At 38.8% G+C, this 18537-nt stretch overlaps 1 protein-coding gene across 1 annotated transcript in view; it reads left to right on the top strand.

Moving 5' to 3' along the window:
* The window catches only part of LOC126236062 (uncharacterized), a 512087-nt gene that overhangs the window by 73912 nt on the left and 419638 nt on the right, over positions 1 to 18537 (top strand). The window contains exons 3-4 of the mRNA XM_049945110.1: positions 10621 to 10785; positions 12458 to 12859. Coding sequence (XP_049801067.1) covers positions 10621 to 10785; positions 12458 to 12859 — 567 coding nt within the window. The remainder of the gene's footprint in view (positions 1 to 10620; positions 10786 to 12457; positions 12860 to 18537) is intronic.

Below are 18537 nucleotides of genomic sequence, written 5' to 3'. Positions count from 1 at the left end.
CACATTTTTGCAGTATTGAAAACGTTGATGTTGTTTGTATCTCAGAACATTGGCTGACAGAAGACCAAGTACAATATTTTGTTCCTCAAGGGTATGCTGTTGGAGACATTATGTGTAGAAGTGAAAGAAAGAATGGAGGTGTCCTAATATTTGTTAAAGATAGTATAATGTTCCTTCCCCATGAACCATGGACCTTGACGTTGGTGGGGAGGCTTGCGTGACTCAGCGATACAGATGGCCGTACCGTAGGTGCAACCACAACGGAGGGGTATCTGCTGAGAGGCCAGACAAACGTGTGGTTCCTGAAGAGGGGCAGCAGCCTTTTCAGTGTTGCAGGGGCAACAGTCTGGATGATTGACTGACCTGGCCTTGCAACATTAACCAAAACGGCCTTGCTGTGCTGGTACTGCGAACGGCTGAAGGCAAGGGGAAACTACGGCCGTAATTTTTCCCGAGGGCATGCAGCTTTACTGTATGGATAAATGATGATGGCGTCCTCTTGGATAAAATATTCCGGAGGTAAAATAGTCCCCCATTTGGATCTCCGGACGGGGACTGCTCAGGAGGAGGTTGTTATCAGGAGAAACAAAACGCGATCTGAGGTTCGGAGCTTGGAATGTCAGATCCCTTTATCGCGTAGGTTGGTTAGAAAACATAAAAAGGAAAATGGAGAGATTAGAGTCAGATATAGTGGGAATTAGTGAAGTTCGGTGGCAGGAGGAACAAGACTTTTGGTCAGGTGAATACAGGGTTATAAAAAATCAAATAGGGGTAATGCAGGAGTAGGTTTAATAATGAATAAAAAAATAGGAGTACGGGTAAGCTACTACAAACAACATAGTGAACGCATTATTGTGGCCAAGATAGACATGAAGCCCACGCCTACTACAGTAGTACAGGTTTATATGCCAACTAGCTCTGCAGATGATGAAGAAATTGATGAAATGTATGATGAGATAAGAGAAATTATTCAGGTAGTGAAGGGAGATGAAAATTTAATAGTCATGGGTGACTGGAATTTGAGAGTAGGAAAAGGGAGAGAAGGAAACAGTAGGTGAATATGGATTGGGGCTAAGAAATGAAAGAGGAAGTCGCCTGGTAGAATTTTGCACAGAGCATAACTTAATCATAGCTAACACTTGGTTCAAGAATCATGAAAGAAGGTTGTATACATGGAAGAATCCTGGAGATACTAGAAGGTATCAGATAGATTATATAATGGTAAGACAGAGATTTAGGAACCAGGTTTTAAATTGTAAAACATTTCCAGGGGCAGATGTGGACTCTGACCACAATCTTTTGGTTATGAACTGTAGATTAAAACTGAAGAGAGTACAAAACGGTGCTAATTTAAGGATATGGAACCTGGAGAAACTGACTAAACCAGAGGTTGTAAAGAGTTTCAGGGAGAGCATAAGGGAACAATTGACAGGAATGGGGGAAAGAAGTACAGTAGAAGAAGAATGGGTGGCTCTGAGAGATGAAGTAGTGAAGGCAGCAAAGGATCAAGTAGGTAAAAAGACGAGGGCAAGTAGAACTCCTTGGGTAACAGAAGAAATATTGAATTTAATTAATGAAGGGAGAAAATATAAAAATGCAGTAAATGAAGCAGGCAAAAAGGAATACAAACGTCTCAAAAATGATATCGACAGGAAGTGCAAAATGGCTAAGCAGGGATGGCTAGAGGACAAATGTAAGGATGTAGAGGCTTATCTCACTAGGGGTAAGATAGATACTGCCTACAGGAAAATTAAAGAGACCTTTGGAGAGAAGAGAACCACTTGTATGAATATCAACAGCTCAGATGGAAACCCAGTTCTAAGCAAAGAAGGGAAGGCGGAAAGGTGGAAGGGGTATATAGAGGGTTTATACAAGGGCGATGTACTTGAGGACAATATTATGGAAATGGAGAGGATGTAGATGAAGACGAAATGGGAGATTAGATACTGCGGGAAGAGTTTGACAGAGCACTGAAAGACCTGAGTCGAAACAAGGCCCCGGGAGTAGACAACATTCCATTAGAACTACTGACGGCCTTGGGAGAGCCAGTCATGACAAACTCTACCATCTGGTGAGCAAGATGTATGAGACAGGCGAAATACCCTCAGACTTCAAGAAGAATATAATAATTCCAATCCCAAAGAAAGCAGGTGTTGACAGATGTGAAAATTACCGAACTATCAGTTTAATAAGTCACAGCTGCAAAATACTAACACGAATTCATTACAGACGAATGGAAAAACTGGTAGAAGCCGACCTCGGGGAAGATCAGGTTGGATTCTGCAGAAATATTTTAACATGTGAGGCAATACTGACCTTATGACTTATCTTAGAAGAAAGATTAAGGAAAGGCAAACCTACGTTTCTAGCATTTGTAGACTTAGAGAAAGCTTTTGACAATGTTGACTGGAATACTCTCTTTCAAATTCTAAAGGTGGCAGGGGTAAAATACAGGGAGCGAAAGGCTGTTTACAATTTGTACAGAGACCAGATGGCAGTTATAAAAGTCGAGGGACATGAAAGGGAAGCAGTGGTTGGGAAGGGAGTGAGACAGGGTTGTAGCCTATCCCCGATGTTATTTAATCTATATATTGAGTAAGCAGTAAAGGAAACAAAAAGAAAAGTTCGGAGTAGGTATTAAAATCCATGGAGAAGAAATAAAAACTTTAAGGTTCGCCGATGACATAGTAATTCTATCAGAGACAGCACAGGACTTGGAAGGGCAGTTGAACGGAATGGACAGTGTCTTGAAAGGAGGGCATAAGATGAACATCAACAAAAGCAAAACGAGGATAATGTAATGTAGTCGAATTAAGTCGGGTGATGCTGAGGGAATTAGATTAGGAAATGAGACACTTAAAGTAGTAAAGGAGTTTTGCTATTTGGGGAGCAAAATAACTGATGATGGTCGAAGCAGAGAAGATATAAAATGTAGACTGGCAATGGCAAGAAAAGCGTTTCTGGAGAAGAGAAATTTGTTAACATTGAGTATAGATTTAAGTGTCAGGAAGTCGTTTCTGACAGTATTTGTAATGAGTGTAGCCATGTATGGAAGTGAAACATGGACGATAAATAGTTTGGACAAGAAGAGAATAGAAGCTTTTGAAATGTGGTGCTACAGAAGAGTGCTGAAGATTAGATGGGTAGATCACATAACTAATGAGTAGGTATTGAATAGGATTGGGGAGAAGAGGAGTTTGTGGCACAACTTGACTAGAAGAAGGGATCGGTTGGTAGGACATGTTCTGAGGCATCAAGGGATCACAAATTTAGCATTGGAGGGCAGCGTGGAGGGTAAAAATCGTAGAGGGAGACCAAGAGATGAATACACTAAGCAGATTCAGAAGGATGTGGGTTGCAGTAAGTACTGGGAGATGAAGAAGCTTGCACAGGATAGGGTAGCATGGAGAGCTGCATCAAACCAGTCTCAGGACTGAAGACCACAACAACAACAACAGTATAATGTTTACTAAAATAGATCCTAGCTCTTACTGTGCAGAACTAGATGGAGAATTTAACTGTATTAGACTAAACGTAGAGAATACTATAATTGTTAGCTTTTATAGATCACCAGGAGGAGATGTAAATACATTTTTCGAAAGATTTGAGCTGCTTATGAGGAAAATACTAAAATCTAACATAAAACTAATTATCTGTGGCGATTTCAACATTGAAATGGCCAACAGTGATGAACATGTTACTAGAACGTTTTTTAATATCTTAAGATCACTAAATTTACAATGTACGAATTACACACCAACATGGCATAAGGCGTGCTTAGATAATATTATAGTAAATTTTTCTAGAGATATGTATGATGTCAGACTTGCCAGTGGAGCCCTAGCTGATCATGAACCATTGATTTTAACATTCTCCTGTGATCAGTTGCCTAAATCAGACAAATCTGTCAGAATCAAGTCTAATGCCACATGGGTAAGAGGGCAGAAAGATGAATATATTAATTTATTTATCGACAGAATATCTGATGTTAACTGGGACTTTGTATACAACACACAACCTGAGAAGTGTGCTGGTGAAATGGTGTTTAACAACTTCCTGGAAATACTCATAGAGTTATGGTACTCCTGCTCACCATTAATCAAAAGTAGCCCTAAGCATAAACAGAAAAACAAACAGCTAAAATGGTATACAGATGAGCTAGCTCTCACTAGAGATGAGATGCTCAGACAGTACAGAATATATGAAAATTCTTGTAAACAACGACCTGAGCTAGATAATACTTCATATAGAGCTTATCTAAAATGTAAAAAAAATCTACAAAGACAAACTGTCCTTGGCCAAAAGCAAGCATGTGAACATTACATTGAATGTGCTCCCAACAAATGTAAAGCAGCATGGGATATCATCAACCAATATAATTCACAAACCCATACATAAGATGCAATGCTGGTCCCAGAAGAAGTAAATAATTACTTCCTAACCTCAGTGAGTGAGCTGAAAAACAAAATCAAGCAAAATGGCACGTGTGCACTAGATCATCTTGGTGCTGTGCCCCATAGAATGTATACTTTCCACTGGAATGTTGTCACCCCAGAGGATATTGTAAAAGCTGTGCAAGGTTCACCAACTCCAAAAGTATGGACTGTTATTGTTTTTCTAACTATGTAATGAAAAAAATAATATACCTTATCTGTCAACCTCTTTCTTTCATTTTTAGTATGTTTAGAATCTGGAGTTTTCCCAAAACTGCTAAAGTGATACCAGTCTTTAAAAAGGGAGATAAGCATCTGCCCCAAAACTATCGACCAGTTTCTATTGTCCCAATTTTCTCTAAAGTTTTTGAATATGTAATGTACAGTCAACTAAATAACTATTTTGACAAGCATGATCTCCTCTCCAACAGACAGTTTGCATATCAACATGGTAAAAATACCACTACTGCTATCACTGAAGTTGTTAACCAGGTGTTAACTGCATTCGAAAATAAGGATCTAGTATCAGTCGTACTTTGTGATCTTAGCAAAGCCTTCGACTGCATATCATCTAACACCCTACTTGCGAAACTGGAATTTTATGGCATACACAAACCATCTTTGAATGTAATTGAATCATACTTAAGTAACAGGAGACACTTTGTATCAATTAAAAATAGATGCTTCTCACTGAAGGAAGTTTGGACTGGAGTGCCTCAGGGCTCGGTTCTAGGTCCTTTTCTGTTCACCATTGCAATTAATGACTTACCTTACCATGTAGGAGCAAATTCAATTGTGTGTTATGCAGATGATACAACATTGCTCAATACACACCATGACACAACAGAACTGCATCGGGAAACACAGGAAAAACTAGAACTAATAATGAATTGGTTTTCTTCTAATGAACTCCTGTGTAATCCTGATAAAACACAAGAACTAATTCTGGGTTTAACTACAGCTGTTGAAAGCAAATCAGTAAAATTGTTAGGATTCCACATTGATTCAAAATTAAAATGGTAGGAACACATTAGCCATATCTGCAAGAGAATAGCAAGAGTGTGTTATCTCATCTGGAGACTGACAGATGTAGTCACTGATGAATATATAAAGGTGGTATATTTTGGCCTCTTTCAGTCACACATTTCCTACGGCCTATTATTATGGGGACATTCTTGCTTTGTCAGTGAAATTCTGAAAATTAAAAAAAAAGTAATCAGAATAATGAGCAAAGTTAAGCCCAAGGAACACCACCGCCCCCTCTTTATCAAGCACATGATATTAACTGTTGTGAATCTATACATCTACACAGCACTGCTTTATGTCAAAAGCAACTTAAATGAGTTTGAGACCAGAGAGAACATACATCCCCACAATACCAGAGGCAAACTGGACTTAATTGTGCCTGTCTGCTACTTGACATGTCTTCTTTATGGTAAGTAGCAATCTGTCTTTTCCTACATTGTTGATATTCCTAGCTAGAGTTTCCATTGTTTAAAACTATTACTACAATGACTACTATTACTACTGTCTCTACAGTCGCTCTATGCACATTGTTGGACTGCATTGTAATGCATACATTGAAAATGTGTCCACTTTTTTTCAACACTGACACAGATGCAGGTGTGTTAACTACAGCATGTATTGATCATTTGTCTAACCTATAATAAGATAGTGGAATGAGTCTGTTTTCAGTTATTAAAAAAATAGGTTTATTCACATTTACATGCTGCTATTAACAACAGCAAAAAATGTTTCCATTTAATAACAGCGATGCTCATAATCATATTTTTTGCACAAGTTTATTTAAAAAAACAAAAATTTTTGCATTTAGATTTTGACATTAACCTGGCATTTTAATCACTGGGCAACTCACTGAAGATTTTGTTGTGGCATAATTCATCCCTTTTTAAGCTGAAGCCAGCTTTATAGAAGATTTATGGAAGTATTTTAGTTCCTTATTGTAATTACATATTGGTAATGTACAAGTATTTTAACCCTGATGAACTATGTACAATACATTTCATAACCACATATGTGTTACACAAGTGTAGTTAAAATTTCAAGCTCACTGAAACAGAATATACAAGTTGACCATGACCAAGAATTACTTGTCATTCCTACAACACCATTTGGCAGTCTGGATCTGTATTTCTTTATTGGTCTTGAAAATCATGATTTCATATGTAGTTTTCACAAACAAAATAGGACAAGTCAGGTTTCATGTAGTAAATACAATTACATATATTACAATTTTGAAAAATAATTCAACTCACATTGTATATTGGTAACATGTTTATAAAAACAAATAAACAATTGAAAGAATAGTATGGTAAGAATATTCCATCAATTATACTAATTTTTGTGGTATTCCAAAATCCCAGAAACAGAATACAGGCAATAGTTCCTTTTATGTCTGTGACCACAAGGAGAGAACACTTATTGGTGTGCCACTGGTAATGATCAACATTATTAAGTCAGTAAACATGTAACATGAGTAATAGGAATATAAAGAGCCACCACTTGATGACAAGGACAAAATAGTCACTTCTGGATAACAAAAAACCAGGTTACACTGTATCCACAAGTAAGATAGTTCAGTCAGAGTCTAGGTTAGTTCTCTGGAGTAGGATTGTCTAGTAGCATTTATAATTGCCGAGTCCCATGGGGTAGGGGTTTGTGGTGAGCAATGGCAGCACCTGGTGACAGCTGAGCAGGTCAGGGATGTCAGCCAGGCAGCTTACAGCGAGGCCGTGGTTTGCGTGTTAGCAATGGCTACACAGTGACAAAATAGCAGCTCAAAGAGAATAAGGTGCTAGACTCATGAGCCTGTGGATGTTGGCAAGCAAAGAACACTTAGGGCAATGGCAAGGAAACTATGAAGTGTGCTACTGGTGAAGTCCTTTGTGGCTGTGAATGGTGTTACTGCTGGTTTGGCTGCTTGGAAAGATGGAACCTGCAGAACAAGTCGATGGCTGTGGGCCACATGGCTGTCTAAGTACATGCCCAGCAGAAGCAAACACGGTTTCCGGGTGGCACATGCCCTTTGTAGGAAATAGGTCCACAATTGTGGTGCCACCTGGAGTGACACTGGCACTATGGTACCATGCGGTGCTTTCCATAAGTTCGTTGGTAAATATGCTTATGTTTACAGCTGCAAGTATGAAGTCTCATGTTTATTTTCCAGCAGCTGAGTTGTGGTGAGGTCACAGCAGAAGGGTGTATAGGAATGTGACATGGTACAGCCAAATGGTGCAGGAGTACCACACTGGGATCCTGCAGTTCTCCTTCAGTTTCGCGTCAAAATTATGTAAATTTGATATCTGTTTAAAATGGGATGTCTTGTTGTTGTACTTGTGCCCTATTAGTTTATTAACACGAATAATCACACATAGTTTTAAAATGTACAGAATTAACTTGAAAGAGCATTCAGTAAGTATGTGCACTTCAAAACATGAAAAGCATGCTATGATTATAGTATCAATGAGTCACAGTTGGAATTGCTCAGCCCACACAAATATCTGGATGTAACAATTTTTAGGAATATGAAATGGAATATTCATGTAGTCTCAGTCATAGGTGGAGCAGGTGGCAGACTGTGATTCATTGATAGACTACTATGGAAATGTAATCAGTCTACAAAGGAGACAGCATACAAAGTGCTTGTGCACTCACTCCTAGAATGTTGTTCAAGTGCATGGGACCCATATCAAATAGGACTAACAGTATATATTGAATGGCTACAAGAAGGGCAGTATGAATGGTCACAGGTTTGTGAGTGTCACAAAGATAATGAAAGAACTGATTGGACAGGTAAAGTCAGACACAAACTACGCAAGAAAATCTACTTAGAATGTTTCTAGAACCAAGTTTAAGTGATGAATCTAGGAATTTATTACAACCACCTACGTATCATTCCAATAGGGATTGCTAAGAGAAGACTGGACTAATCACAGAACACAGAAAAGCATTCAAGCAACTGTTCTTTCCATGGTCCATATGGGAGTAGAACAGGAGAAAGTCCTCATAACTGATACAGTCAGCCATAGCCTTTGCCATGCACTTCACAGTGGTTTTCAGAGCACAGGAGTACTTGTAGAAGTTTCTTCCATCTTTCGTTGCAGCTGGTTAAACACTGTTGACAATACTTCAATAAAAAATACACATTTTTCCAATGTAGCCAACACATGCCCAGTGGTATCTAGTGTTTCTATTGGCCAAAAAAGCTGGCAATCATATTGGATAGCACTGGGTAATATGGGTGTTCGTGCACTGGTTGTGACCTGCTGGAAGTGCATATCTTCTTGACATTGTATAAACAGCAATAGAATGGGATGCACAATAGTCTCTACACACTCTACACTGGTACAATGAAATGTATCCTCTGCCATGCACCTCACAGTGGTTTGCCAAGTACAGATGTAGATGTACATTGTTTAGTGTTCTGTCAACAAATACCAGATGTACAAGTACAAAATACTTTTTGTTGATGATGGTGTTGAGTGGTGGCTTAAACTTGTAATGAGTTGCCACTTGAGAAATAAATATCCAATGGTGCTCACATTTGATGAATAAAACTACCCATTAAATCAAACAATACACATCCTGTGATGGATTTATCTGTACATAAAAATAAAAGAATAAAATACATTTTTTTAAATTCTGGGGGCATGAATTTTAACTGTGTAAACAGTACAACACATTTTCTTCTGCAGTACACTTTTACAACCACTTGAACTCACGGGCTGTAGTACGTCAGATCAAGGAAGAGGTACGGTTTGGGAGAAAGGGATGACTCATGCTGAAGCATGCAGAGAAATACAGGCAAGTGCGTCACTGACTTTATTACATTGAAGGTACACAGCCGGCCTTGCACTGAACTCGGTGATGGCATCGCACAGTGCATGCGTGGATCAGCCAACACAAATGTCGGAATCTGCAGCATCGGTATCTAGTTGCTGATGTAGAGGTCCTACTCACGCCAGAGCTAAGTGGCTGCCATACATGTTAACTGTGCCCATGGCCCAGAACACAGCTGACTGGTTCCTCAAGTGCGACTTGTGAACCCTGTGTAGAGCACCAAAGGGAAGCAGCCAACTGCTGTCATTGTAGTGAGCCTTGGCAGTTCTGGTCATCTGCCCAGGGCAGCTCGTTCAGTGTCCCCTAACAGCTCTGCACCCGGGAGGCTGCAAATTCGAGCCCTGGCGCAGCCCCTGCGGGCAGTAGTATGCAGTCCACCAGTCTATGCTACCCAGAGAGTGGAGGCTAGCAGCCCTCTCACTCCACTGCTAGTGTAGCTCCAAGGTGTGACTCACCCTGCCACAGCAATGACTCGTCTGAGCAGCAGGCCGCTGTCCGCCTATATCCATCACTAGAAGGTCATCGTGGTTTGCCTGCAACTTACGCAATCGTCATTCTCTCTGGTCCTATATGCAACAAAATGGTGACACGACTGCCTGCTTTGAGCCTCTGGGCTCTCTTATTTATATGTGTTTTCCCTATGCCTCTGACGTAGTTCCTCTGGAGAGGACAAATGGAGTGCTCTTTGATAATTACAACGTCAATTTTCCTCAGCCCACTGCGGCCACTACTTACAGGACATGAGGTGTTGTTGTAACTGCAATGCATGGGCTCTTCACAGCACATCTGGGTCCTGTGCTGCCCTGATTACTTCACATTCATATACAGTGCCCACTGGGCCATTCCTTCTAGTCTGTGAGTGGTGCTGTAAACCTGCCTCACAGAATCGTTCGCAAAATATCACCATCACCCACGCCTGCCATCCGATGTGCTGATCGGCCCCTCATCTACTGCCTTCCAGCCATAGCTGAGTGAGACATACAAGAATTTTCCAAATCCATGCCTGCAGTTATTAGTGGCACAGCATGTTTATTAAAACTGTACTGTTAATTGCTATAATCACACAAATTTTGTTCTGAAGTACTTCATCTGGTTCCTCATGTTGTCTCACATTTGTTATGATCATTTTTACCATTTTATTTTATTTTGGTTTTTTAATAAGCTGAGTTCTTGGTAGTATGCTTAGCAATGCTGTTTACAATTTACAAACTGCTAAGCTGTTTGAATATATGCATTGTTCCTTATGTATTTTTTTCCTTTCATTACACCTACAAAATATTTTTTTGATCCAAAAACACCACTTATGTACGGTTTATTTTTTTTTCAGATTTTCCTTCTCACTTAGAATGGGTATAACAGGATTTATAACAGCATGTAATATGGAGTTCATGATGTGGTATATGGAAGCACAAGAAACATTCTCTCACAACTATGAGTATCTGTACTGTGGATATTCTGCCACTGCTTCAATCACACAATTTCTGTTAAATAGGTCAGTATGAAATTTAATATTCCCCTTATTAAAAAGGCCACTAAGATGTTTTGAGTGTAAATAAATTTGGTCCTGATTTTCAAAAAAAGAGTAAAAAGAAAAAAAAATTGTTTTTCCCATAACCTTGCAGAAGTTTGTTGTATTAATAACATCTCATCTGTATAGTTGTACCCTGTCCCTAGAGCATTACCATAGGGTAATATTCAGATATTGCTTTCTAGGAAGATAGCTACCTTCGTATTCAAGGAAACCAAGTGCATTATTCTGAAGGTTGATACTGGATTTCCTGTCTCCTTTGTATGAGTTCCTTGAGTTATCTCTCACTCTCAGCATGAATGAGCTCTTGAAAATGTTGAAATAAATAAACTCTTAGTCAGTAAGATCAAACAACATCGAAGTTAATAGCTGAATAGCCTTACAACAACTAGCAAATAATTGATCATAGCCTCTGAAGAGAGAGAGAGAGAGAGGGGGGGGGGGGGGGGGAGAAGAGAGAGAATTGAATAGTGATTTATTCATCTCGTAAATGTTCATTAATCATCAGATTAGCATACATGAGAGACATCATAAATCAGTAATTCATTTTAATTAGGTAAAATTATAGCTAATGAGATGAAGAAGTATACTAAAATTAATATTTATTCCTCATAATAACGTTATATTCAACAATAATGCTAATGGTCATTGACAGACATCCTGTTTGAATTATCAGCTCATTTTAATTAGGTAAAATTAAAGCTAATGAGATGAAGAAATATACTAAAATTAATATTTTTTCCTCAGAATAACATATTTAACAATAATGCTAATGATCATTGACAGACATCCTGCTTGAATTATCAGCTCATCCTTCATGAACTTCCACTGAGTGGTAACCTTTCCGTATTAGGGTATCATCTAGCTTTTATTTAGTAGATCTAACTTCACATTCCAAATGCTCTCATCTTTTAGCCTGTCAAAGATTTTCATTCCCATATGTTGAGGAGTCTGGGCATAAAATTTTAATGAGTGAACAGGAGCCATAAAATGATCTTTATTCTGTATAATATATTGTAACTGTAATTCTGCTTTCATGGTCCTTAAATCATTTATTGCACAAAAGGTACGGTATGAATGATCAAAATTATTTTTTGTGAATAATTATGGTATGCTGTTTAAAAAGACTGCAATATCATGGATGTATAGGGAGGGGATTTTTAAAAATTCCAGGTATTTAGATAAAGGCTATTTGGATGAGCACCACACATTTCTGATAATTTGTTCCTGGGACTCCAGTATACATGATGTGTTACTACAACTTTCCCAGAAAACAATGCAAGACTTCATTACTGTTTCAAAATAGCTGCAGTATGCAGTTTTTCAAATGTTCTCATCACTGGCTCTAAATAATATTTGCATTGCAAACGCACAGCAGGACAATGTCCCTAATAGGTTATCAATATCCATATTCCATTTTAAATTCTTATCTAGGAGGCAATGGAGAGAGATAATTGATGCAATGCTCCTGATTTGGTAGCTGGTAAGCAACACTTGTCTTCTGTGATGAATGTTACTAGAATTAATTTTTGCTTTAATTTTGGCTACATGATGTCATAATGTAGATACATGTGCAGATGTGTACTCTCTCTGGTTATGACATAGTGGAACAGGGTAAACACTACTGTTCAAACAGGGTACTGAGGAAGAGAACTGAAGCTGGAGAGGATGCTGAAAGTGAGTCTGATGACGACACAGGGGGTGGACGTTGGCAACTGCTCAGGACAGAAGTGACCGGCCACCAGCGGTGGTGGTGGCTGTGGGAGGCTGGCACCCTGCTGCTTGGTGTCGAGCAGCTGGCAGCTCGGCTTCAGCCAGTGTGGGTGCTGCCACCACTGCTGGGAACCCTGCAGGGGGCTGGCTCTGCCCTGTCCTCAGGCGGAACGGTTGGGAGTGCGAGGATGAGCCACGGTATCGGCTACGGGTGCGGCTGCCTGGTTGCGGGTTTCATCGTCCAGAAGTGGGGAGCAGCTGTGATGTTCCAGGTGCTCAGCCTGGGAACCTCAGCATGTGCAGCAGTTGCAGCCATCATTAGGGGGTAAGTCTCAACTTATTTTGCTGCTTAGTTTCCGCAACACTACTTACAGCAATTAGGAACGGCATAAACTTCAGTTCTGTTGCTGAAGAGAAGGCAGAGTGCTTCCACGTGGTATCGACCCCTGATGTAAAATTTTGATTAGTAAACAGACTTGCCAACTTTGATGTAAGTTTTTCCTCTTGGTGACATTCCCTGATTTGAAAATATATAGCAAGTTAATGAGTACAAGAGCAGAACCAAACCCTGAATTTCTCTTTTGTGCTCAGTGACCTCTCAATTTAAATATCAAGTGTGCCTCACAGTTAAGGACAAAGCTTGAAGCTATAAAATGTAAATTTTCACATGCAGAATGGTTAAAATTACTAAAATTCTCCAGTTTAATATATTCAGCCAACAATTACTGAGATGTAAGGTAATGGGTGGCTCTAAGTCACACAATACCGTACACTTTTAATATTCCAGGACAAGACTTCAGTTTCCAGGTTTGAACCACAGTTTGCAGATAGTCATTCTTAAACATAAATTATTTTTGTAGGAAGTATAGATTAATAACTCTGATCTTTACCAGAGCAAAATTTGTTACTCATTAGCTTTTTTCAATGGCCATTTATCCGATGTCACTTTCAAGGCTTTGTTTTATTTATCTGTTTGTATAACTTCCCATATCTGCACGTTAGATGTCAAACCAGTACACATGACATGTTATATCATGTAATGTAGTTACTTGCTGAATGAATTTATATACTTATTTTTGCATTGAACATGTAATGTCATGAGTTGATCCTCAGCAACTTTTGAATGAAACGGCTTCTAAATTGCATGCCAGATGAAATAACCTGGAAAAGATGAACACAGTGAGTGAAAGGTAAGTATACATTTCTTTTATATGCTGATGTAAAAGAACAGCCTAGAAATAAAATTTCGTGCAGCAAATTTGGAAGAGAAACCTTCATTTCACTCATAAAAAAGGTAGCATTCTCCGGGTCCTACTCTTGAAGCGATGAATCAGAATTAACTTCAAAGCCTAGCCACATGAAATCATCATTATTTTTAAAAAAAGGGAGAAACTATACATCGGCCAAGTAAATGTTTGAAATGCTAAGTAAATGGACATTTCCTGTTTGAACACATGTTGTACATCATCTTGCTTGATATTTGTGTAACACTGTAATAGTTTGAAACCATAAGCACACAGATCTATCGTTTTGGATTCTGAGGGGTGTCCCCCCCCCCCCCCTCCCCCAAAGAAAACCAGCTGTCATCCCCACTTTTGATGAAATACAGATGCCTAAGATTTTAATAACAGTGACAGTAAAGTACATAAAATGCTTTAATATAATAATCATTTAGTTACATGATTGATTAGTACATCTTGATCAATTTATGCCCCACAACAGCTTCACATCAGTTTTCAATAAGAACCACTGCACCTGTATTAAGGTACATTTAGATAAATTTATTCTGTCAAGCAAGTTTGATTCAGGAACATCATCGGGTGACACTTTCAACAGACTTTGTAGTGAAATCTGTGAGAATTTGTCAGGAAGACTATTGGGAGCATCACTTGGTGACATACATTGAATGAAACAAGCTGTGACATAATAAATGTACCTTTATACAGCTGCAGCAGTTCTTATTAACATTAATGAAATACCAGTACATCAATATAGCATAGCTTCCAAGAAATTGCTATGCAGAGAAATGTATCAATTAAATATCATCTATCTAAAAATTCTTGGAGTACTGGTATCAAGCAAATAATGTAAAAATTGTCTTAATTTTATAACTTCATAATTTATGTGATTGAAAATTGATGTGTGAAGTCTTTCTGTCATTTTTGTCTTGCCTTAGTCAACCAACTGTGTTTTGTTGATCCTGCCTGTGGACTCAGAAACCATGTCATATCTGTTGTTTCTAGCAGGTATGGTCAGGCTTGTAAGTCTGTGCGATTTCTTGGTTGAAATATTTACTGCAGCCCATCGAGCTGCAAACAAACTCACATGAGTTCCCCTCAGAAAAGAGATCCTAAGTTAAACTAAGCTTGTAATTACTTTTAAATTTTCTTGCCATTTTCGAGACTTTTAGTTCTCCTTGTCTTTTGTTCTTCAAAAGTTAGCTGAACATAATGTGTCACTTGGACCTTAATCTGGCCCTATTAACAAGACATACACAATAATGATACAAAGCACAAAAACTGTTTCTGGAGCACTGAACTTTCTACTACCATTTGCTAAACAAATCCACAAGAGAAATTGTGGGGTTTGCAACATATGTGAGGAAGAAATTATTCTTTTTTGTGGGCATCTTCTAACAAAGTGTTGCATATTTATGCTGATCTGATAGTCTTCTGGTTCAGTAGCTGTGACAGTCAGTGACAAAAAGCTAATAACAAATAAGAATATAATTCATAATCATGTACAGACCGATGGTAACATTTTGCCTGACTAGAACATGCTGGACAAAGCATGAAGCAGAAATCCGCAGGCACATGAAAGTACTGCACTCCCAGACCAGAGTTCTGCACTCATATACCATAAAGGTCACTATTTGAAACCAACATCTCAGTCACATGATGGATGGCTGGAATAAAGCTATATACTCTGTCATTCTGCATGATGCAAAATGGAGCTAACTGTTTCAGGTTTTTCTAATTTTTAGCTGAAATGAAGCACTGATTTTGACATCTGAGTGTCTTCTTATATTAGTAATGCATACAATATCTGCTATAGCACTGCATTTAATGTAATTTCTGCAAAATTCTCAACATTTATTATTTTAACAGTCAGCCAGATGAAAGTTCAATAAACAGATTTTGAAGCTTTGTCTTAACAGTTCTATGTTTACTTTTCACAAAGCCCATAATTACATTTTCTTCATTGAATGCCCCTTTTTGCTACTCTGTGTATCATGTAGTTCATTCTTCCACAAAACTGGAAGACAAAATGTCAGTTCAATAGAATGCATTTTGTTTTCAAATGACTACTCCAGAAACATGGGGAGAAAAAAGCTATGCTATGGTATTATAGGAAATGACATAATATTTTATCAAAAAGTTCTATTTTTACACAAAATGAGTATTCAGATTTTATGATATTTACGAAATCCACTCCATATACTGAAACAATATCAACCTACTATGGAGCAAAATATGTTACCAGACATTGATTATTGAGAAAACTGTAGTTGTGAGTGAGGTAATATAATCTGTAAGTTATGTAATATATTTTAGAGAATGAAAGCAGTGGTGTTACCTAATGAAGTGTGAATCATAAGTGCATTTCTAGTGTCTATAAAATTGACTTCTTGGGCTGGAGCCAGGAAGTTCAGCACATTTCTTAGGCGGTAAAAATGAACACAACAAAAAAATCAACAAAGGGTTGCTCATAAAGAAGACAATGTTTGTGATACAGTGAAAAAACAGTTGTTATGTTAAACAAGCTTTCTGGATTCTGAAATTGACAAAAAATTACTGCTAACATTTAAAAGTATATTCATTGAAGTGTTGTTTTCAGTATCCTATGAAAGCTCCAATAGTAGCTGCTCTTATTCAACAACACTATTCCTAGGGTTTCTCAAAGATTTTCTACAAACTTCAGATAAATGGCATTTCAGATGGTATGAATCTGGATTTTTCAGCAACTGAAACTTATGCATAACTATTTTCTTAACTGTCATATTGACAAAAGTATAAATAAAATCTTGATCTTCATTTTCCGATCCAGGTAGCACTTCTTTCATACTTCTATGAATTGGTGGTTTTCACATTTTTTCTTGGAGTGTTACATGCACAGGAAAATGAAAAATAGGTGCACAGCATCTGGTTTCAGTTTTCCTTTGATGAAAAACATTTGAGCATCAAAACATTGAGGCCAAAACGTTTGAGGCATAGCTTTATGTACTCACTCCATCTTCAGACCATGAGTGGCCTGCCGGGACCATCCGACCTCCGTGTCATCCTCAGTGGAGGATGCGGATAGGAGAGACGTGGGGTCAGCACACCGCTCTCCCGGTCGTTATGATGATATTCTTGACCGAAGCCGCTACTATTCGGTCGAGTAGCTCTTCAATTGGCATCACGAGGCTGAGTGCACCCTTATGTGGTAACTTTAAAAGAAAGAATTTTGCATTAAACGATGGTACAAATATTCCTTCATAGACAATCAGAAGGAAAAATTTACCTGTTTTTAGATTACATAAAAGGTAGTTTTGCAGTTCATAAAAGTGAAAAAAGTACCATGCAATTAGTATTTTATAAATACCCTCACTGCGATTTTACTGCAAGGTAAAACCTTTTTCGCTATCTGATGTCCCGCGTTCGAGATGAGACTGTGACTTGAGTCAAGTCACTTGACTATCCGTGTACTGTGTCTTGCCGGAAAACTAGTGTGCAGTCAGACTGCATGGGGGCCGAAACAACGGGCATCACTCTTCGTGCAGTTCCCGCGTAGAGGAGTCACGCGGAAGGTGCAGCACAACTCTGAGGAACAGAGGATGGAAAATCAAATCTGCAATACAGGGTGAACTCAAATATGGCTGCAGAACACAGCAGCCCATCACATAGCTCTTGTAACTGAAGTAATGATTGGCTGTTATGGACTGAGTTGCTTTTTCCCGCTAAACTGGATTTGTGGCCAACACTTACTGTTTTTCATTATTGCGCTGCCCAAACTGTCAACTTAGCAAGTTTATGGAAGAAGTGCGTGTTTTATTAGAGTTGCATAATTATCGAGCTTAATGATGATGAGGACAGCGTATCAAAAGGAACACAGGTTTTAGACTGTTTATGTTTACCGTGCGTGAAAATATGTAGTAAATGGACAGACTTAACCTTACAAATGACCAAGTGGAAACTAAACATCGGCACATGATTTGGAATTGGCATTGGTAATGTGCACATAATCAAATTTATACTGAAACTAGAAAGGAACCTCAAGTTACAAACGAAAACTGTCGAGTCTGAAGCTGAGAACAAACGAATGGTCAATGCATTTGTGTTCTGGAAAGCGCACTGGCGGAAAATGCTCTAGTTCAAATGGTTCAAATGGCTCTGAGCACCATGGGACTTAACATCTGAGGTTAAAAATCAAATGTTCAAATGTGTGTGAAATCTTATGGGACTTAACTGCTAAGGTCATCAGTCCCTAAGCTTACACACTACTTAATATAAATCATCGTAAGGACAAACACACACACCCATGCCCGAGGGAGGACTCGAACCTCCTCCGGGACCAGCTGCACAGTCCATGACTGCAGCGCCTTAGACAGCAAAATCTGAGGTCATCAGTCCCCTAGAACTTAAGAACTACTTAAACCTAACTAACTAACCTAAGGACCTCACACACATCCATGCCCCAGGCAGGATTCGAACCTGCGACTGTAGTGGTCGCGCGGTTCCAGACTGAAGCGCCTGGAACCGCTCGGCCACAGCGGTCGGCAAAATTCTCTAGTCACTGCTGCAGTATCCGAAATGGATATCATGTGAATATCATCTTTACTACTGAGATCTCGTCTGCGCTTTAATGTTCATAATGTTCAAATGTGTGTGAAATCTTATGGGACTTAACTGCTAAGGTGATCAGTCCCTAAGTTTACACACTACTTAACCTAAATTGTCCTAAGGACAAACACACACACCCATGCCCGAGGGAGGACTCGAACCTCCGCCGGGACCATGCGCT

The sequence above is a fragment of the Schistocerca nitens genome, chromosome 2 (genome assembly GCF_023898315.1).
Source record: "Schistocerca nitens isolate TAMUIC-IGC-003100 chromosome 2, iqSchNite1.1, whole genome shotgun sequence".
NCBI classification, from domain to species: domain Eukaryota; kingdom Metazoa; phylum Arthropoda; class Insecta; order Orthoptera; family Acrididae; genus Schistocerca; species Schistocerca nitens.
This window is presented reverse-complemented; position numbering and strand designations above follow the sequence as displayed.